Genomic DNA, 16525 nt, shown 5'->3' on the forward strand with positions numbered 1-16525 from the left:
TTTAAATTAGCAATATTACTAATCAGCATCTCTCCTTTTAACCCTGGCAGATGACCTACAATCTTGTCTAGAAAAGGCAAATTAACTCTGCTTTGTTTTCTTGAAGGTTTTCCTGCCCCAGGTAGCTAAACAAGTTAAGCTCATAATATTTTACTACAGTGTGCCTGAAAAATCAATAGAATAATAAAATGGGATCAAGACCAAGTAGAACAACAAAGAAGGGGAGGTGGGGAATTAATCCAACATTATTAAATTAGTAACATCAGTCAAAGACAAGGAAATGAGCATTTAAATCACTCTGCATATTGCATTTTGTAGCAAGGTTTGCAAAGCAAATCAGTCTGGGTCAAATTTGTCTCTTTGATTTCATATATTTGAGTTGCGAAGTACTTCATGTGACTCCTGCTCTCAAAACAGTATTACATTTAAGGAAGCTACTTCAAAGGAGTTTGTCCTGGTTTCTATCATTGTAGATTCCTGAATAAAGAAAATTTGTCTGTATTTGCAAATGCAGTACATTTACTTAGGTCCTGTCTCAAAGCTAGTGTTACAGTAAAGATTTCATTTAATTAACATGTTGGAGGGCGGGGGCAAGTTTTATAGAATTTATAAGAGTTAAATAGAAACAAAAGAAAGCACAATGCACATCTAACTGGATTGGGATATAAAACAGCAAGCCTCATTTCCTGAACTCCAATGAAACACTAGTGTATCTTGTTAGCTAAACTTACCTTATAATAGGGGTAATTTCCCCAAAGACTGCTATATCAGAAAGTGTACAGAAAAAAATAATAATTCTGCTTTCAACATGCTTTGGACAGCATTTCAAATGCTTGTTCAAAAACTCCTACATCTTCATAATACTGATTCAAATTCGGTCAGGTTCTGTATAGAAATATTTACAGGAAGACTTCAGCTAGAGAGCAGAACAGGACTGGAAATTAACATCTCTGAATGCATGAAAAATTTTAAATGCCATCCCACAGGATGTGTCCATGTTTTAGTTTCACTTCCTTTTTGTTAAATGCATAACCTCAATCCAGTGGAATCCAGTCCCCTTATATCCTCAGCCCTGGCCCTGCTCCCATAGTGCAAGCAAAGGGGCAGAGCCTCCGTGCTCCTAGCAGCATGTGCTGGGGCACCTTCATGAGCAGCATGCTGGGCACTTCCCGTATTTGTTCCCTTCTGTAAGAAAATCTTCTTACCAAGACTGTCAAATCTCATTTTAAAGCACTGTACTGCAATATTAGCAGCTTGAAAATAGTGTGAAATGAAAACCATGAAAAGGATGATTTTGTACTTATAGGACAGAAAATTTACAATATTTCAAAAAAGACATTTGGAACACAAAAGGTCAATGAACTGGGGGCTCTCGCGGCACAGATCTTTCTCCACTGATTCCATTATTTGCCTGACTTTAAGATGGCTGAATTCAGTACAAACACATCCCACTGGAAAACCACCAGCAGTGTGCTTAAGGAATTTGCTAATGATCAGTATTCTAAACAGGTATTACAGTAATATTTACCTTGAAAATTTCCAGAGGTGTCAGTCTTTACCAAAGCATAATTTTCAGATTATTTGTAGCTGGTTTTAACAATAATAAAAAAAAGAGAGAGATATGTAACTTTATTTTTGTAATTTTGAAATTAAAGAATCCTGTCATATTTTTAAAATAATTTACTTGTAAAGTGAGATGTGCTATACCTAATTTCACCACAAAATGACCTTCTAAAAGTCAGGTTTAAGTCTTTGAATACATAAGGGTTTCTACTCACAACTGCGAATAATTAAGATGTCCTTACTATCCTAAAGCTCTTCTATACAGAAATTCAGTTTAAAAAAAATATCACGTGAAGGCAATGTTAAGAGTACTCAATTTGTGTGTAAGTTTTCTAAGTGCATTTTGTAAAATATGTAATTGTATTATTCATTCCACAACAAAAATGGTCTAAAAATAAATTTTCTGTTTATTTGTTATTCTTCATTGTCCTTCTACAAGCTGGGATGCATTTTAAAGAATATCTGGGTTTTAATCCAGGTTGCATGTATAAAAAAACGAAAATTTGTCTCAGTAAAGATCATTTTAGTTCATTTGAAAACATAACTTCATCTCTACCAGCCATAAATATATCCCTCTAAATGATGAATTTACACTAAGAAAAAAATATTATTTTTCTGAATCATAAGCATAATTAATTAACTAATATAAGTTAAGAATAAACTTTCCAAACTAGCAAAGTGTTTTCCATCTCTTGTGTTTGTCATGATGAACATGTTACATCAATAATTCTTTGCATTTATGGTCTTACTGCACATAGAAATCTGCAAGATATGTAATGACCTTTTACCATACCTTTTTCTTTTTTAATCTAAATGAATACATGTCATACAAAACGAGCATTCTGAGAAGCACCTGTGAGTGCAACCCCTCAAATACAGAGAGCAAGCTAGCCAAAGTAATGATCAGCAAATCATCAACCAATAAACTCTCCTAAAAGAATGAATAAAATAAGAAAAACTGTAAACATCCATCTTTCTCCTTTCCCTTTGAAAAAGAATCTCCTCTGGTTCTGGATTGCTAATGTTTTTAAAATGTAATAAAGATACTTCATTATGATGTTTTACAGAGATCCAAGCATGCTGACAGCCCCAGGATGCCATTTACATAAGCATTCAGACAAACTGAAGGCAGTATCTAATCTAACATGCAGAGGATAATCAAAAATTAAACATGCATTTTAAAAGTATTTGAGGTATCATATTTGCTTCTTGGAAAATATCACCTGAAAACCAGACTATATTGCATATTCTAAAATACAATGGGTTTTTTTCCAGGTTTTAGAATGGATACATTTGAAAATATAATGGCTTGACTGAGAAACTTGCCTAAATTGTAACAACAACAAAAAAATAATCATAAAAATGCTACTATCATTCTCAAAAGTGAAAATTCGGACTCTTATCTGTCATCTTTCAGGTACAGTTTCCCCCTAATTTAATTGAAATTCAATTAAAGCATACACAATGACTTCAAAAATGCTGCAGAATTCCTGAATACATAGACCCAAATGCATTTTTCATTGGTTACTTCAGTTGACATCATCTTTGCTACTGGTTTAAATCAGCAAGTAAAGATCTCTCAACATCAGCCTATATGAAAGGTGAACATTCCCATCAGGATCTCAAAGACACTTTAGAGGATAACAATATTGAGATAGAGCTGATGAAGTTTATCAGTTCACCATTTATGATGACCATTTATCTCAACAACGGCTGCATTTGACTAGTGCTTCAAATGGTCTTACCAGGTTTTTCCACAAAGGCTTTGGGATAATGTTATTTCAAACATAAATTTCAAGACATGTCCATCAGCTTGGATGAAAGAGATGGGAGAAAGGGTGGGAGAATAACAAGTGTTAATCAACTTCAATTCAAAGCTGTTTACATCATGACCTGTTCTCTTGATCTTTATGGACTGGGAGAGTGTCAGATACAGGTCTTCAATGTGCACATTCTTAAGGAGTAATCTGCAACTTTCATATATCTGCCCTCTTTGTAAAAGAAGGCCAGATCACAAATCCAAAAATAAATCTGGTTGTTTAATCTATCTTCAAATTAATAAAATCTGTCTACAAACCAGAGTATGTGTCTAGTGCCTCACTAAGCTTGTATTCATCAAACTGATTGATGCTGTAAAGTAAATGAAACTATCACACACTCTCACTTAGCGGTGTTTGCCCTACAGTTCTGACGAGGGAAAAGTACAGTGAAAAGTACATGGAGAAGTACAATATGGTTATTTTAGTAAAGTGGCATAAACATCTAAGAATATGTGTCTCTTGAGTGGCAGACTAAGGCTTGGGAGTTCCCTCTGATTTGGTCTAAGGAAAGACAATGAATGTATCAGTGTAATGTATAGGAATTCTCACACACAGACAACTACACACACACACACAAAAAACCCAAAAAAAAAAACTCACAAAAAGCCCACCTTCCTTCTGAAGAGGGAATGGAGAATTAAAGAAATAATCTGTAGCAGATTTACCTGCACACACTGCTACTAAGAAGATCACCTACAATTCTTATTGTATGGTTTCTGGACAAGTATTATGTAGAAGTTCTCAGCCTCCCCTGTCTCAAAATAAGTGACACAAATACAGTTATGTCATAAAAGGCCCTTTCCTATTCTCATCTCTGAGATACAGATTGCATTGCTCACACGCTCTTCAGGGACAATACATAGTTATCAGAAGTGGAAGACATTTGTGATTTCACTAGGTTGGTGTTGGACAGAGAAAGTAGCATATGAACACAACTTCATCCAAACTTGTTTTTAACACCAAAATCACTTTGCTAGGAGTCACCTAATTTGACTTTAGAGGTCAACAGTGGAAGTGCTTGTACATGAGAAAAAATGAGTACTTTAGGGCATAATCCATCTGACCTGTTTTAGATGTCCACTTCATTGCAAACAGACTCAGCCTCTAGAATTACCTATGTATCATCACTGACGACAAGCAGAGTCTGAACTTTTATATTTGACACAGGTATAGCCATACTGGTTACCCACTGTTTTCTTCTTTTCTTTTTTTCTTCTTTTTTGTCAGATGAATTATTTACTTTTTCTATGTTCTGGGGTGTTATGAATTATACCTATTTAAAAGTAATATTTAAGAATTCAACTTATAAGTTACTTTTTACCTTTTAGGCAATTCATAGCTCTAAATACATCATGGATCTTAGCGCAAGACTGAAGCACTAAATTACTAAGTATAGGCCTAACAATTTTTAGGCAGGATAAGTGACAGAAGTATAATTTGCATTTTGATTACTTTTTCTAGAAGAACATGAAATGAAGAAGCAATACTGACACTTTCTCTGCAAGGTGCATATGAAGTGTATGTATGATGCAAAGAGAACTAGTGAACAAAGGAAAATTGAGGGCAAAGCCATGAGGTCCCTAACTATGTGATAGTAATACCATGAAGTGCTAAATGGCTGCTGAACTAAGGTGGGATCCATTTAATCTACTCTGTACAAGTCAACTACAGTCCTTTTTTTCCCCTTAATTCAGAATGAAGTACCCACTGACACTATGAATGGGATGAATATCTCAACGATAGACTAGACACAAACTTTCAGAAAGTTGGGTAGAGTGAACTCATTTCTGGAAAGAACACCCTGGGAAATTCACTCTTTTAGGAATGAAGTGATCTGATTCTGACCCAACAAAGAATTTAAACAATTGAATGACTACAAGCATGTGCATAGTCCTCCCTGAGTGCAGTGCCATTCATCTAGCTCAAAACAGGAGACCGAAACAGATTGTCAAATTACAGCTTTAGGCCAAAATGCAAAGTCCATTAGTACATAATCAGTGCTGCTCCTTATATTAATGTATCAGTGCGCTACTACAAGAATACTCATACTAAATTAATCTGCATATCTCAAATTAGTTTTGAAAAATAACGCAACTTTGACTTTTTTTTTAATCAAATGAACAAATAGCATGTGCAAACCTCAGTTTATTAAGTCATGTTAGTTTCAAAGCATTGTAAATAAAACTTTTATATATCTATCTATTTGTCACATCTATTTAATAGAGCATATTATTAATTTCAAAAACAGCTTTAAAATAAATATTAGAATTTCAATACATTCATGAAAAGTCATCAATTCGGTAATTAATTTGTATTGTTTCCTGATTGTATTAGATGCTGACCATCAGTGCAGATTTCTGATGGACAAATTTCTAAGAGTTTCTTCTGATTAGCTTAGGTGCCACTCTTGAATATTATATGAATAGTGTGATTAAGATGTACAATTGAAATGTCTAACATTGCGTCAGATGCTGGCATATATGACCTTTTGTAACACAAGGGTTCTTCTATCACTCAAGCTTTTAGTTTCATGTTTCTCATCTGCTCTTTTCTGCCAGCTTAACTGACAGTTTAACTTAAAACCTAATTAGATTACATATGCTGTTTAGGAAAAAATTCTTGGAAAAGTCATTATTCATATAAGCTTTGATATTTTCAGATAAATGAGAACAAATGTGATTTAAATTGTTTTAGATAACTTTCAATCATCCTCTTAGTCAAACAAAAGTAGATGAACACAGTTCTTACCTTAAAAAAAAAAAAAAAAACTTAGTACCAGAAGTACTGGCTCTATATTCCTATCAGCATACCATCTATGTTTAATGATGAAAGCCTTTATTGATATGCATGCTCTTCTGGCAGTATTATAACTCAGCTATTTTCTGATAGTGGTATTATAAACTTCAAATCAAGTTATTATATTTAACTCCTAAATAAAAAAAGGTCTTCATATACTTGTTGAGCATCTAGGATGACAGCTAAATGATATAAAGCTGCTTTTAGCATCTTTTTTAGCAATGCTGATATAAATAGAATTGGTGCATTTCTATTTTCCTCCTTTGATATTCTAGGAGGAAAACTGAATTATTTTAATGTCATTTTAATTATAATGCACTTACCTGAGCTACACATTTTATTTTAACTAGCACTAAGAAAGGTCACATTTTAAATATTCTCAGATTTCACTGGGTTAAAGAAACCTGTGTCCAAAAATGGTAACTGATGTTTTGTTCAAATAATAACAAATACATCTGCCAGGAAAGTCCTAGACTCTGATAGCTTTCAAAAAGATTTAAGTTCTATCTGAAAAAAAAATAAAAAGAAAAAAATTAAAAAGAAAATTAAAAGCCTTTACATTTGTATGTCCTACTTAGTTATTTGACCCAGTTCTTAATTTGAAGTAGCCAGAATTTTCTTTTATTCCACAGTGATTGCCCCCTGATAGAAAGGTGACAAGTCATTATGAATAATTGCATCTTCCAACAGTAAGCCAACACAGTTCTCTGTTAATTGTTTCAATACAGTACCATGTCATACTGCATATAAAAATGGTATTCTGGAAATTACAGACATTGCCAAGAACAATATCTGTAAACATAACCAAGACTTATAATGTACAAAAGCTACAGCAATTTATTATGTCACCTTGATGAATATAGAATGCATTGAAATATTTCTCTTATATTTATATTGTTTAGTCATTGCTGGTATGTGATTATCAAGATAAGAAAATAATATATAAAGACAGCAATAGGATACTTCTTAAGTTTGAGTTACAATGAGATAACACTGGAATCCAGAACTCGTAAACAACATACAAACTCTACCGCCATCCTGACAATATAAAATACACATGGATGTTCATTGATTATTACTCAAAAAGCAAACAGTGATTTTCCTAATTCTGCACTTACAAATTCTCAGCATTTTCTACAAAAACGCTCAAAAAATCCTAATACAACTCAGTAAGAAGTTTAATAATAAGATCTTAATTACAGGACAGCATTCTTTCAAAAAAACTGAGGGAGAATACTCATATGTTGAAACTAAAACTGAAACTCTCCATGTACAGTAGCTAAATGTGAACCGATAACCCAAGCAGATCCTGCCTGCAGACTTCTAAAACACAAAGCAATTTAATTAAAAATATTATTCAGAGATCAGAAGACATGTGTGGAACACAGAATATTTTGAAAGTAAAGTTCATTTTATTTCAGTTTCAAATAAAGGTACAAAAATACAAAGTCTGAGGTTTAGATCAAAAGTACTATTTGTTGTAACCACCAGTACTTTCTGTAAAGGCATAACTTGCTGGAATGAGAAATCCCCACCATTTCCACGTTTTACTGTGAGCACTGACTGTGTCAAAGGTGGAGGATGATGGTGTGGATGGGAAGAGGAAAGTAATACCCAATTACAAGTTTTAGGTTGACTGTAAATTTTACCATTTTATCATCAGCAATAATTGGTCAACTGGATAAAAACCTATCTCCTCTGAATGATGCAGCCCTCCCAGAACACTGAGGATAGAAATAGATTATTCAGCAAGCTGTTCATTGTATTAAGCTAGTGCTTACATAAATGATTATTGAGTAAAATCAGTATTTTCACCAATTTGTTTAAAAAAAAAAAAGAAAAAGCAGCTCATCATATAAACCAACCAAATACCGTGTACTTAAAATGCAGTCAGATGTCAAGATATTTTCCGATTCTTAGTCTATGAATTACCTAGATACCCAACACTCAAAAAATTATTTCCTTGCACACAAGAAAGATTTCCCAATTGTGTTTTAAAAATAAAACATACATAAAACACCAGAAAGTCCAGGCAAAACACCACAGCAGTCATGAAGTATTCACAAGTTTCTAGTTTCACCTCTACACACTGCAGAGCAGACTACAAACAAGCACATCAGCACACTCACGGCTATCAGACCACTGGAACTGCTAAACGCTCGCCTTTATAAGCCACCAGAATGTACCAAAAGACTCCAGAGTAACCCAGAAGCACCAACTCAGGCCGCAGCTGGAAGAGGACCCCAGTGCGCCGGCGGACTGGCGTGTGGTCTCCTGCAGCACCTCGGACAGCAACCTTCCCGGCCGCAGCCGCCGACTTTCTACACGGACCAGACCTGCCCGGCTCAGCTCAGACCCGTCCAGGACAGTTCAGCCCAATCCAGTCCAACCCCGTCCAGTCCACCCCAGCCCGGCCCAAACCCACACCACCCCTCCACACCCCACACCCATTCAGCACCTGACAGCTTCCCAGAAAGAGGAAGAAAACACTAAGATGCACCCTTGTTTAGGGTTTGGGGAGGTTTTTCTTTTCCATGTTAGAATATCCTTCTTTTTTAACTTGGTTGGTCAAATTCTCGAAATATAGAGCAATGCCATCTGACACTCAGAAATGAAGAGGTGTTGATCATTGGCACTGCATTTGTCTGGTTCATTTATACATTTAACAATAATCATTTAAAAGTCAGTAACTTTTTCCCCATCATTAGGCAAATATTTTTCCTTATTCAGTCTCTGAAGGGCAAATCATTATACAGTTTAAAGCTGCTGTTATTCTGTCAACACCTTTTACACCATGACATTCTGTAAAGCAACTGTACACTTTGCCACAAAGTTCAGTCAAACTAAACTGTGATACAAATATTCACTTTCAGCATACATGTGTTGTTTGGCAGCACAGAGTAGTAGGTCAATTTCTAGTTAAAGAGTTACTAAAATAGCAAAGATGCCCTTACAATAGTAGATATCTATTTATATCTGATAAGATTTTTACTTATCCAATTCACTCTGGAAATAAAACACATTTACATGACTAGTAACCAAACACAAAACACACATACAATGAGTGTATGTGCACACAGTTTAGAACCTAGAAACAGTGGAGTCAAAATTACTGATGAGAGGACTTTTGTCAAACTTAACAAGAGCAAAACAAATACAGACACTTTTCTACTTTACCCAGTTAGATAACAGGACATTTCAGCTTCTGGAGGGACTTTGGATTGTTTTTTGTGGCAAAAATATGTGTGAATTGCACTAATTTACTGGTGAATGACATTCTTCAGGCATGGACCATGACCACAAAATTATTTCAGAAGGCCCTGCCGAAGTTACAAAGCACAGAAGTACCGGTAGGCCTTCTGTTCAGGGCAGTGATTTGTATAGTGTTGTGCTCCACTGCTAAAGCAAGATTTGGTTCAGAGTGATCAATGTAGTGCTACACTGTAGTCGAGATAATCCAGTTTAGAAAAGAAACCCTTCAACTGTCCTAGCTAGGCTCCCAACAAACACTCAAAAAAGGAAAAAAAGCATGCAGTTAGCTATTTTAGGTGACAAGGACAAGGGGTTTTTTTCTGCCCTTTCCTGTTTTGAGACCTAGACCAACGAATCTTATGCAAAACTAAAGAGAAGAGAACTACAAAGAGCCAAAGTTGAACCCTGCTTTCTAACAACGGAAAAGAAAAACCTCTGGATCTCTCTGAAGGGTCACTGGTGGCACCAAAGAAGGTAGCCATGGCTTACTGAAATGCTCTCACCATCACTTCCCAACCAAGAGGCCACCGCGCTGCCCGTTGACATCCACCCTCGCTCTCCAGCTTTTCTCAGCTTCACAAATTTTGGCAGAGCGCCTGGATACACGGTCCCGCTCCCCACTTCCGAGCCGGCCGAGAGCCTCCCCGTACCGCCACTGCCGCCCGCTGCCCGGCGCCAGGCATCCGATGTAACCTACCCGGAGCCGCCAGTGAGCTTTCCCGGCCGCCCGGAAGGGACGGGCCGACCTCGTCCTCCGGGCATTGCCTTCACCCGCCGTCCCGGGGCCGCCGCCGCGCCTCCCGCAGGCTTGGCCATGGGCCTGCAGGCTCCCGCCCTGGCCAGCCCCGGAGGGTCCGCGGGCAGGACAGCGTTGTCGGGTGGTCCCGACCCCGGCTGCTGTTAGGGACTCCGCACAGTGGCATGCACCCCTATCGCTGCCTGCCGCCAAGTCGCATCCTAGACCGCTGGAAGCTGGCAGGCGAGCCGGAACCAATCGCATATTCATGAGGAGGGGGAAATCCAGCGCTGCACTCCCAGAGGACCAAGAATCACCTCTTTTTTCTTTCTCCTTTCCGCCCTCCCCCCCCACCCTCCAATCTTCCCCCTCTTTCTGCCTCCTTTTTAGCAGTGCGCTAACGGCGGCTCCGCGCCAATATCCCCCGCAACTACGACTGCACCCCAAAAAAACACGGCCGCCGGCGCCGGGAGCAGAAACCGAAGCAAGCCAAAACAAGGACCACAGCAGCCACAACAGACGAGGGAGGCACGCCAGCGCGCCAACCAGGGACAGGAAACAGAGCAGGGGCTCCTACCTTACAATCCTCAGGACACGATTTCACTGAGTACTCATCCGACTGTAAATATTTATGGAGCATAACCTCAAACTCTTCATATTTCTCCTGAGCGTGCTGGTCGTAGCGCTGGTAAGCCTGGACGCACTGGCTGCAGGAGCCTCCCCCCCTCAGCACCACATCCAGACTGCAGTTCAAAGTGTCCGGATTGGACAACCCGGCGAACAACTCCCAAAGTGTGTAGGAATTACAAAAGGAAAGGTAAAAATCCGTCAGGTCCCAGCCGGGCGCCGGGCTCTGCCCAGCGCCCCGCGGCCGCCCTGGCCCCCCTTGCCGCTGGCACACCGCCTCCGCGTCCCCCACGCTGAAGCACTGCCCGGACGAGGACCTCGGGGGGGAGCAGGTCTCCAGGGGCCTGGCGGTGGAGTTCCCCAGGAAAGCAGCCTTGCCGTGCCGGGGCTCGGTGCCGTTGGTGCGGCTGCCGCGGCTGCCTCCGCCGCTGCCGGTGCTGCCAGGGGAGGGCGGGAGGGAGGGCGAGGGGGGAGCGAGGAGCCGGGGCGCGGGGGGCGCCTGCTCCCCCATGCCCGCTAGCAGCTCCGGCTCCGCGGGCTCCGGCTTCTCGGGCGGTGGCTGTTCTTTCTCTCCGGTCCCCGTGAATTTTGCCTCGGCGCAGAACCACAAGTGATCAGAGAGCAGGACTGTGAAAAACAAGAGCGATGCCAGGGACAGTCGCCATTTCTGAGCCCTCTCTGAATCCGTGAAGGGTTTCTCGTTCTCTCGGGGTGCGAACCAGATTTTTAAGCCGTCATCATACTGCCGACTGCACATCCAAGCACCCCTGGTCATATTTTGGGAACGCACAGCCCTGACCGACTCCACCGTGAGGGCTCCTTTGCCAGTGTCACCACAATATGCATTGACTTAAAAGATTGGGGTTTTTTCTTGCCTACCTTCCCTTGTGTCGTTCCCCTGCTCGCTCCCTCTTCCACTCTCCCTCTTTCTCCCTCTTTTTTTTCTTTCTTCCTTTCTTTTTTCTTTCTTCCTTTCTTTTTTTCTTTCTTTCTTTTTTTCTTTCTTTCTTTCTTTGTTTCTTTCTTTCTTTCTTCTTTTTCTTCCTCTGAGATACTATTAGGTTTAGCCGGTGGCTTTGCCTTGGTCTCACCACACGAAGCAGCCCCAGTCCATCCAACGCGAGTGCCGTGGAGAAGATAAGAGCAATAACGCAGAGAGAGGAGGAGGGAGAGGAGATGGTGGTGGTACTGGTGATAGTTGGTGGTGGCGGGGCAGTGCGGCGGTTCCTTTCCCCCTCTCACCCAGGCATCGTCAGATCGCAGCTCCCCATCTCCCTCCTGTGAAAAACCCGCTGCCCCCGGACAGCTGCATGCCGCGTCCCCCGCTGCCGACGGACACTCCAGGAGGGCTCCTCACCTCCTCTTCCTCCCTGCTGTCGCCGCTGCTCCTCTTCCTCAGCCCCGAGCCGCGGCACAGATGCCTGGACCGCGGTCTCCGTCTCCTCTTTCTCCTTTCCCCCCTCCGCTCTAACTGGAGCGACGCTGCTGCAGGGCTCCCGGAGTGCTGCCGAGGATGCTGAAGAGGAGGAGGAGGAGGAAGAGGAAGAGGAGGAGGAGGCTGCCGGGGCCGCCGCCGCTGCTGGTGACAATGGGCTGCGGCTGCCGCCGCTGCTGCCGCCGGGCGCGGTGTCCCCGGGCGCACGGGGCGGAACTGCCTGGCTGGGGGCCCCCGATGGACACAGGCATCTTGGGCCCCTGGGCTAAGTTGCCGCCATCTTCGTCCTGGAGAAACACTTTTTTGGGGGGAGCTCTGCCTTTTGCGTCATCTCCTCCCGCGCCGAGATCTCTCTATCCTGGCGCATTGGCAGGAGCAGCAACTCTGCCTCCTTCTGACTGAGGAGGAGGAGGAGGAGGTGGGGGAGGCATTGGGGACCACATGGCCCTCCAAAGGTCTAACTCTTTGTAGTCGTAGCACTATACTGTAGGGTACCACCTTTCAGCCCTCTCTCCCTCAGAATCTCCTTCCCTTTGTGGCCCTGAAACACCATGTCCACGTAGGATGGTGGCTGAAGAGGTCTGTCACCGTGTCTGTCATTGTCATAGCAAATCATAAATAGAATAGAATTCTACAATTCTATATGAAACTCCAGGTGCTGGATCCTAGTAGGATTTGGCCCCTAAGTAGAATGCCTGGACACAGATGCCTGTCTGTCAGTCAGCAAGCTGGAAAGCATAATGCCATAAAACCCAAACTGTTCCCCATCAAGAGCTGTGCAAATACTGCCAGTATTTGTATTTCACCTTTTAGATGTCATTGCCTGGAGAGAGACAGAACAGGCTTAACTTCCACTAGGGTGATGAATTGCTGATAATCTCCGCTCAGACCCACAGCAGAGACACCACCACCTTTTGGCCCAAACCAGCAGGGTCTTTTGCTTATAAATAAACAGACCCCTTGGTCACTCGTAACTTGGGACGCACCCTAGTGTAACAGCAACACAGAAACTTGGATCCCAAACAAGATGAGGTGCCAGCTTAATGTTGAACATTATCAGATGAGGTCCGTGAGTGATAAGGTCGTCTTGAGACAAAAGGTATGCTGTCTGGTCGTAGCATAACAAAGATGTATATTTTAATTTCTCCCTTGGACTATGGGAAGTTTTAGAGGCCACGTTTACTTGTTCTGCAGATTTTATCCATCTCTTGCTAAGAACTGCCAAGAGCCTTTGATCAAGGTGTGCAATGTACCCCAAATAGTGGCTTTACCCAATTATCTTGTTAAAGAAAGTTTTATTCCTTAATAAACATGCCAATGGTTTGTAAGCTGATACAGATAACTAACAGCTCTCTAATCAAGCTTCAAAAGGTGTAGTAGGAAGAAATCTGAAACCAAACCATATCATAGGAGGACAAAACCTGTACCTTTTCTGACTGAAACTGTCATTAACTGAGGGGTGAGCTTACCAAGGAGCATGCTGGAATTTCCATCACTTTGAGTAATAAATCAAGGCTGAATGTCTTTCAGAAGGAGATGGTATACCTCAAACAGAAGATGCAGACCCTAGGCAGGAATTCTTGAGTGAGGTTCTATGCCCTGTGTTATGCTGAGGGTCAAAGCGCATTATCATAATGGTGTCATCTGACTTTAAGAGATCATTGAGTCAAATTCTACATCAAGCAGAAGATATATGTGGATTTTATTTTGATAGACTATTTGAAGACAGAGAAATAAATGCTAATATTATAAGAAAAAGTCTACAGTAATCAAATCAGAATGCATCTTTGAAATTCTCAGTCAATCAGCTAACACCATCTCCTGATGGTACATTATAAATTTTGGTCTTAGAGATTTGATTGCAGTGATTTGACATACTGGGCCCTGGACTGCATCTGTGTTTTTGTAATACTTTCTGTTCTGGGACAGGACTGTGACTGAGCTTTTAAAAGGGAATCAGAACAACTTCTCCAACATGAAATGACATGTATTTAATTATATTTTGCTTGTTTGTTTATGTGTGTTGTGGTAGAATTAGAGGGACTGAAACAGAAACACAGGACAAAACCCCCCAAAACAAACAACTAGGATAAGCAGCAGGTTTGGAGATTTACGGATTGTTCTCTATGAAGGTATGTGGAATTTATTGCATAATTATTCTCTATTTGACAGCCAGATGTGGAGTGAAGGAAGTTGTCTTTGGAGTCCACACCTGGCAAACAAGCCTGATTTTTACTTTTTTTTTAAATTAATTTTTTCCTGTTGTTGTGTTGGGGAAATGAGAATCTAATAGACTATTTTACAGTCCACAGAGAAATTAGAAATGTGCTTTATCTTCATAGTGGAATTTTAAGAACTGGTCATGAAAAAATGCTAGTATCCAGCTGTCATCCAAAGTTTGGTGCAAGAATGAATTCATAAATCTGTGCTTCTCTGTTTACGCTTGTGTAAGATCAAAGCAAATATACTCAAAGTCAATCTGCTAGGATTTTTAAGATATACTTGGCTTCTCCAGAAAGTCCATTTTCACGTCATACAATATTTTCACACATTTCCCAACTTCTATCTTGGAAAAATAGAGTGAGAGTTCTTTTTCAACACCAGGTGACAAACTTTAGTAAGATATTGAGCATTCCCTAAATGAGCGTGTCCTTGCTTTTCCAGTGACAGTTTTCTGAAACGGAGAATGTGTCATGCAGAACTGTTGCTTCACCTGTTATATTTCCCCCAAAGCCCCATTCACCCTCCACCTTGCACACTGAATAACTTACATGTTAGTTGCAGCAGCTGGTTCCTCATGGATCTGAGCAGATGCAGTTCAGTTCTCTGGTGCCCCTTAGTGTTAGGTCTTGGAGCTCAAGGGGAAAAAATAAGGCTATAAAATAATGTCTGAAAATCAAGAAGATGATTGCATGTGGTGGAGAAAAGAGCCTGAAGTATATACCATCACTGCTTTCCCTCAGTGCTCCTTCAAAACGTTTTTATAATTAATCTAAATAACAGAATTTTATTTAAACTAAGTTAATAAATAAGTTAATTAAAATTAAATAAATAAACTAATAATAAATGAAGGGACAAATTTTCCTCCATAATATCATTGAAGAAGTGTGCGCCCATGTTCATCATTCGTCCTAAATAACTCCAGTGGCACAAAATACTGGCTTCACTTTGAAATGACACTTTTGTATTTGGAATGTTTATTACTCATGTTCCAAAGCTTGGCAAGTGTGAGGAACTCATGGAAGTCTGTCTCCCTACCTGGAGTCACCAGATGTTTCACAGGCAGATCTCCTTAAGGTAATGTACTTTAGTAGCAACTCTGTCATGCAGTGTTTTGATCAGTGCAGTCAGAACTAATGTTATTTAATTCTTTGGCTCATAATATGTGAGATAGCTAATTTATCAAGCACTGGGGATGTCTAACAGAATGAGCATGCACAGTATTCAAGAGACTTGAACTCATTGCTTAGCCTATGTATTACCTAGGGTTTTTTTGTGAAAGTACTTTAACTTACCAAGCAGAAATAATTCAGAAATAAATCAGAAAAGAAGGCTTTACTATTTCAGAGTAAATGTTCTTAAATTTTTGCCTAATATCATGCATAGTGCAATTTCCTTCATCAGTCTCCTACTGCTTTTTTTGGTTATTTTTGATACAAAAGTGTAAGATCTGCAATGTAGGTCTTGTAACAGGTTTGAGAGCTGTGTCTCGTATTTGTAATGTGCATTTTATATGTAAGAAAAAAATATTTTCTAATTTCTAAGCAGCATTTCCTTTTTGTAAAATCATGCAGCAGGCTACTTATAAATTACTAAACTTCATTTAATTTTGGGGTTGACTGGTTCTACTGGATAGGAGCAATACACAGTTAAACCCTTGCATTAGAGTGTCATCCAGCACTTTCTAATTACAAGCAAATATTATCAACCCCTTTACTAGTTGCTCTTATACTGGATATTTTTTACAGCTTAAATAATTTGTATTCAGTAGGAATATCTATACATTCCTTGTAGGCAAAATGATATGGTGAGTACGTGCTTTAGCATCCTCAGTTGTATAGGTTTTGTTTTATTGTGACTTCTTACAACAAATTGTGGGTATCTGAGTCAGATTTAATTATCTGAGTCCATTTGCTAATAATATCCATGAAGGATAACAAGCAAGTTAAGAACAATGAGGAATTAATTTTATTTCTCATCATATTCCTAATGTTTTAGTTTCCTATTCAGTATTGTTCAGAAAGCTGAATTATTGTGAGAAAGCTTCAGGCACCTGGGCCTGATTGCCCCAAAGCA

The 16525-nt window shown here is 40.1% G+C and overlaps 1 protein-coding gene across 1 annotated transcript in view; it reads right to left on the reverse strand.

The window, feature by feature from the left end:
• Nucleotides 1-11569, reverse strand: part of NALF1 (NALCN channel auxiliary factor 1) — a 473592-nt gene extending 462023 nt beyond the window's left edge. The window contains exon 1 of the mRNA XM_054389957.1: nucleotides 10745-11569. Coding sequence (XP_054245932.1) covers nucleotides 10745-11569 — 825 coding nt within the window. The remainder of the gene's footprint in view (nucleotides 1-10744) is intronic.
• Between the last annotated feature and the right edge of the window lie 4956 nt (nucleotides 11570-16525).

Source organism: Indicator indicator, chromosome 1 (genome assembly GCF_027791375.1).
Source record: "Indicator indicator isolate 239-I01 chromosome 1, UM_Iind_1.1, whole genome shotgun sequence".
Classification (NCBI taxonomy): Eukaryota; Metazoa; Chordata; class Aves; order Piciformes; family Indicatoridae; genus Indicator; species Indicator indicator.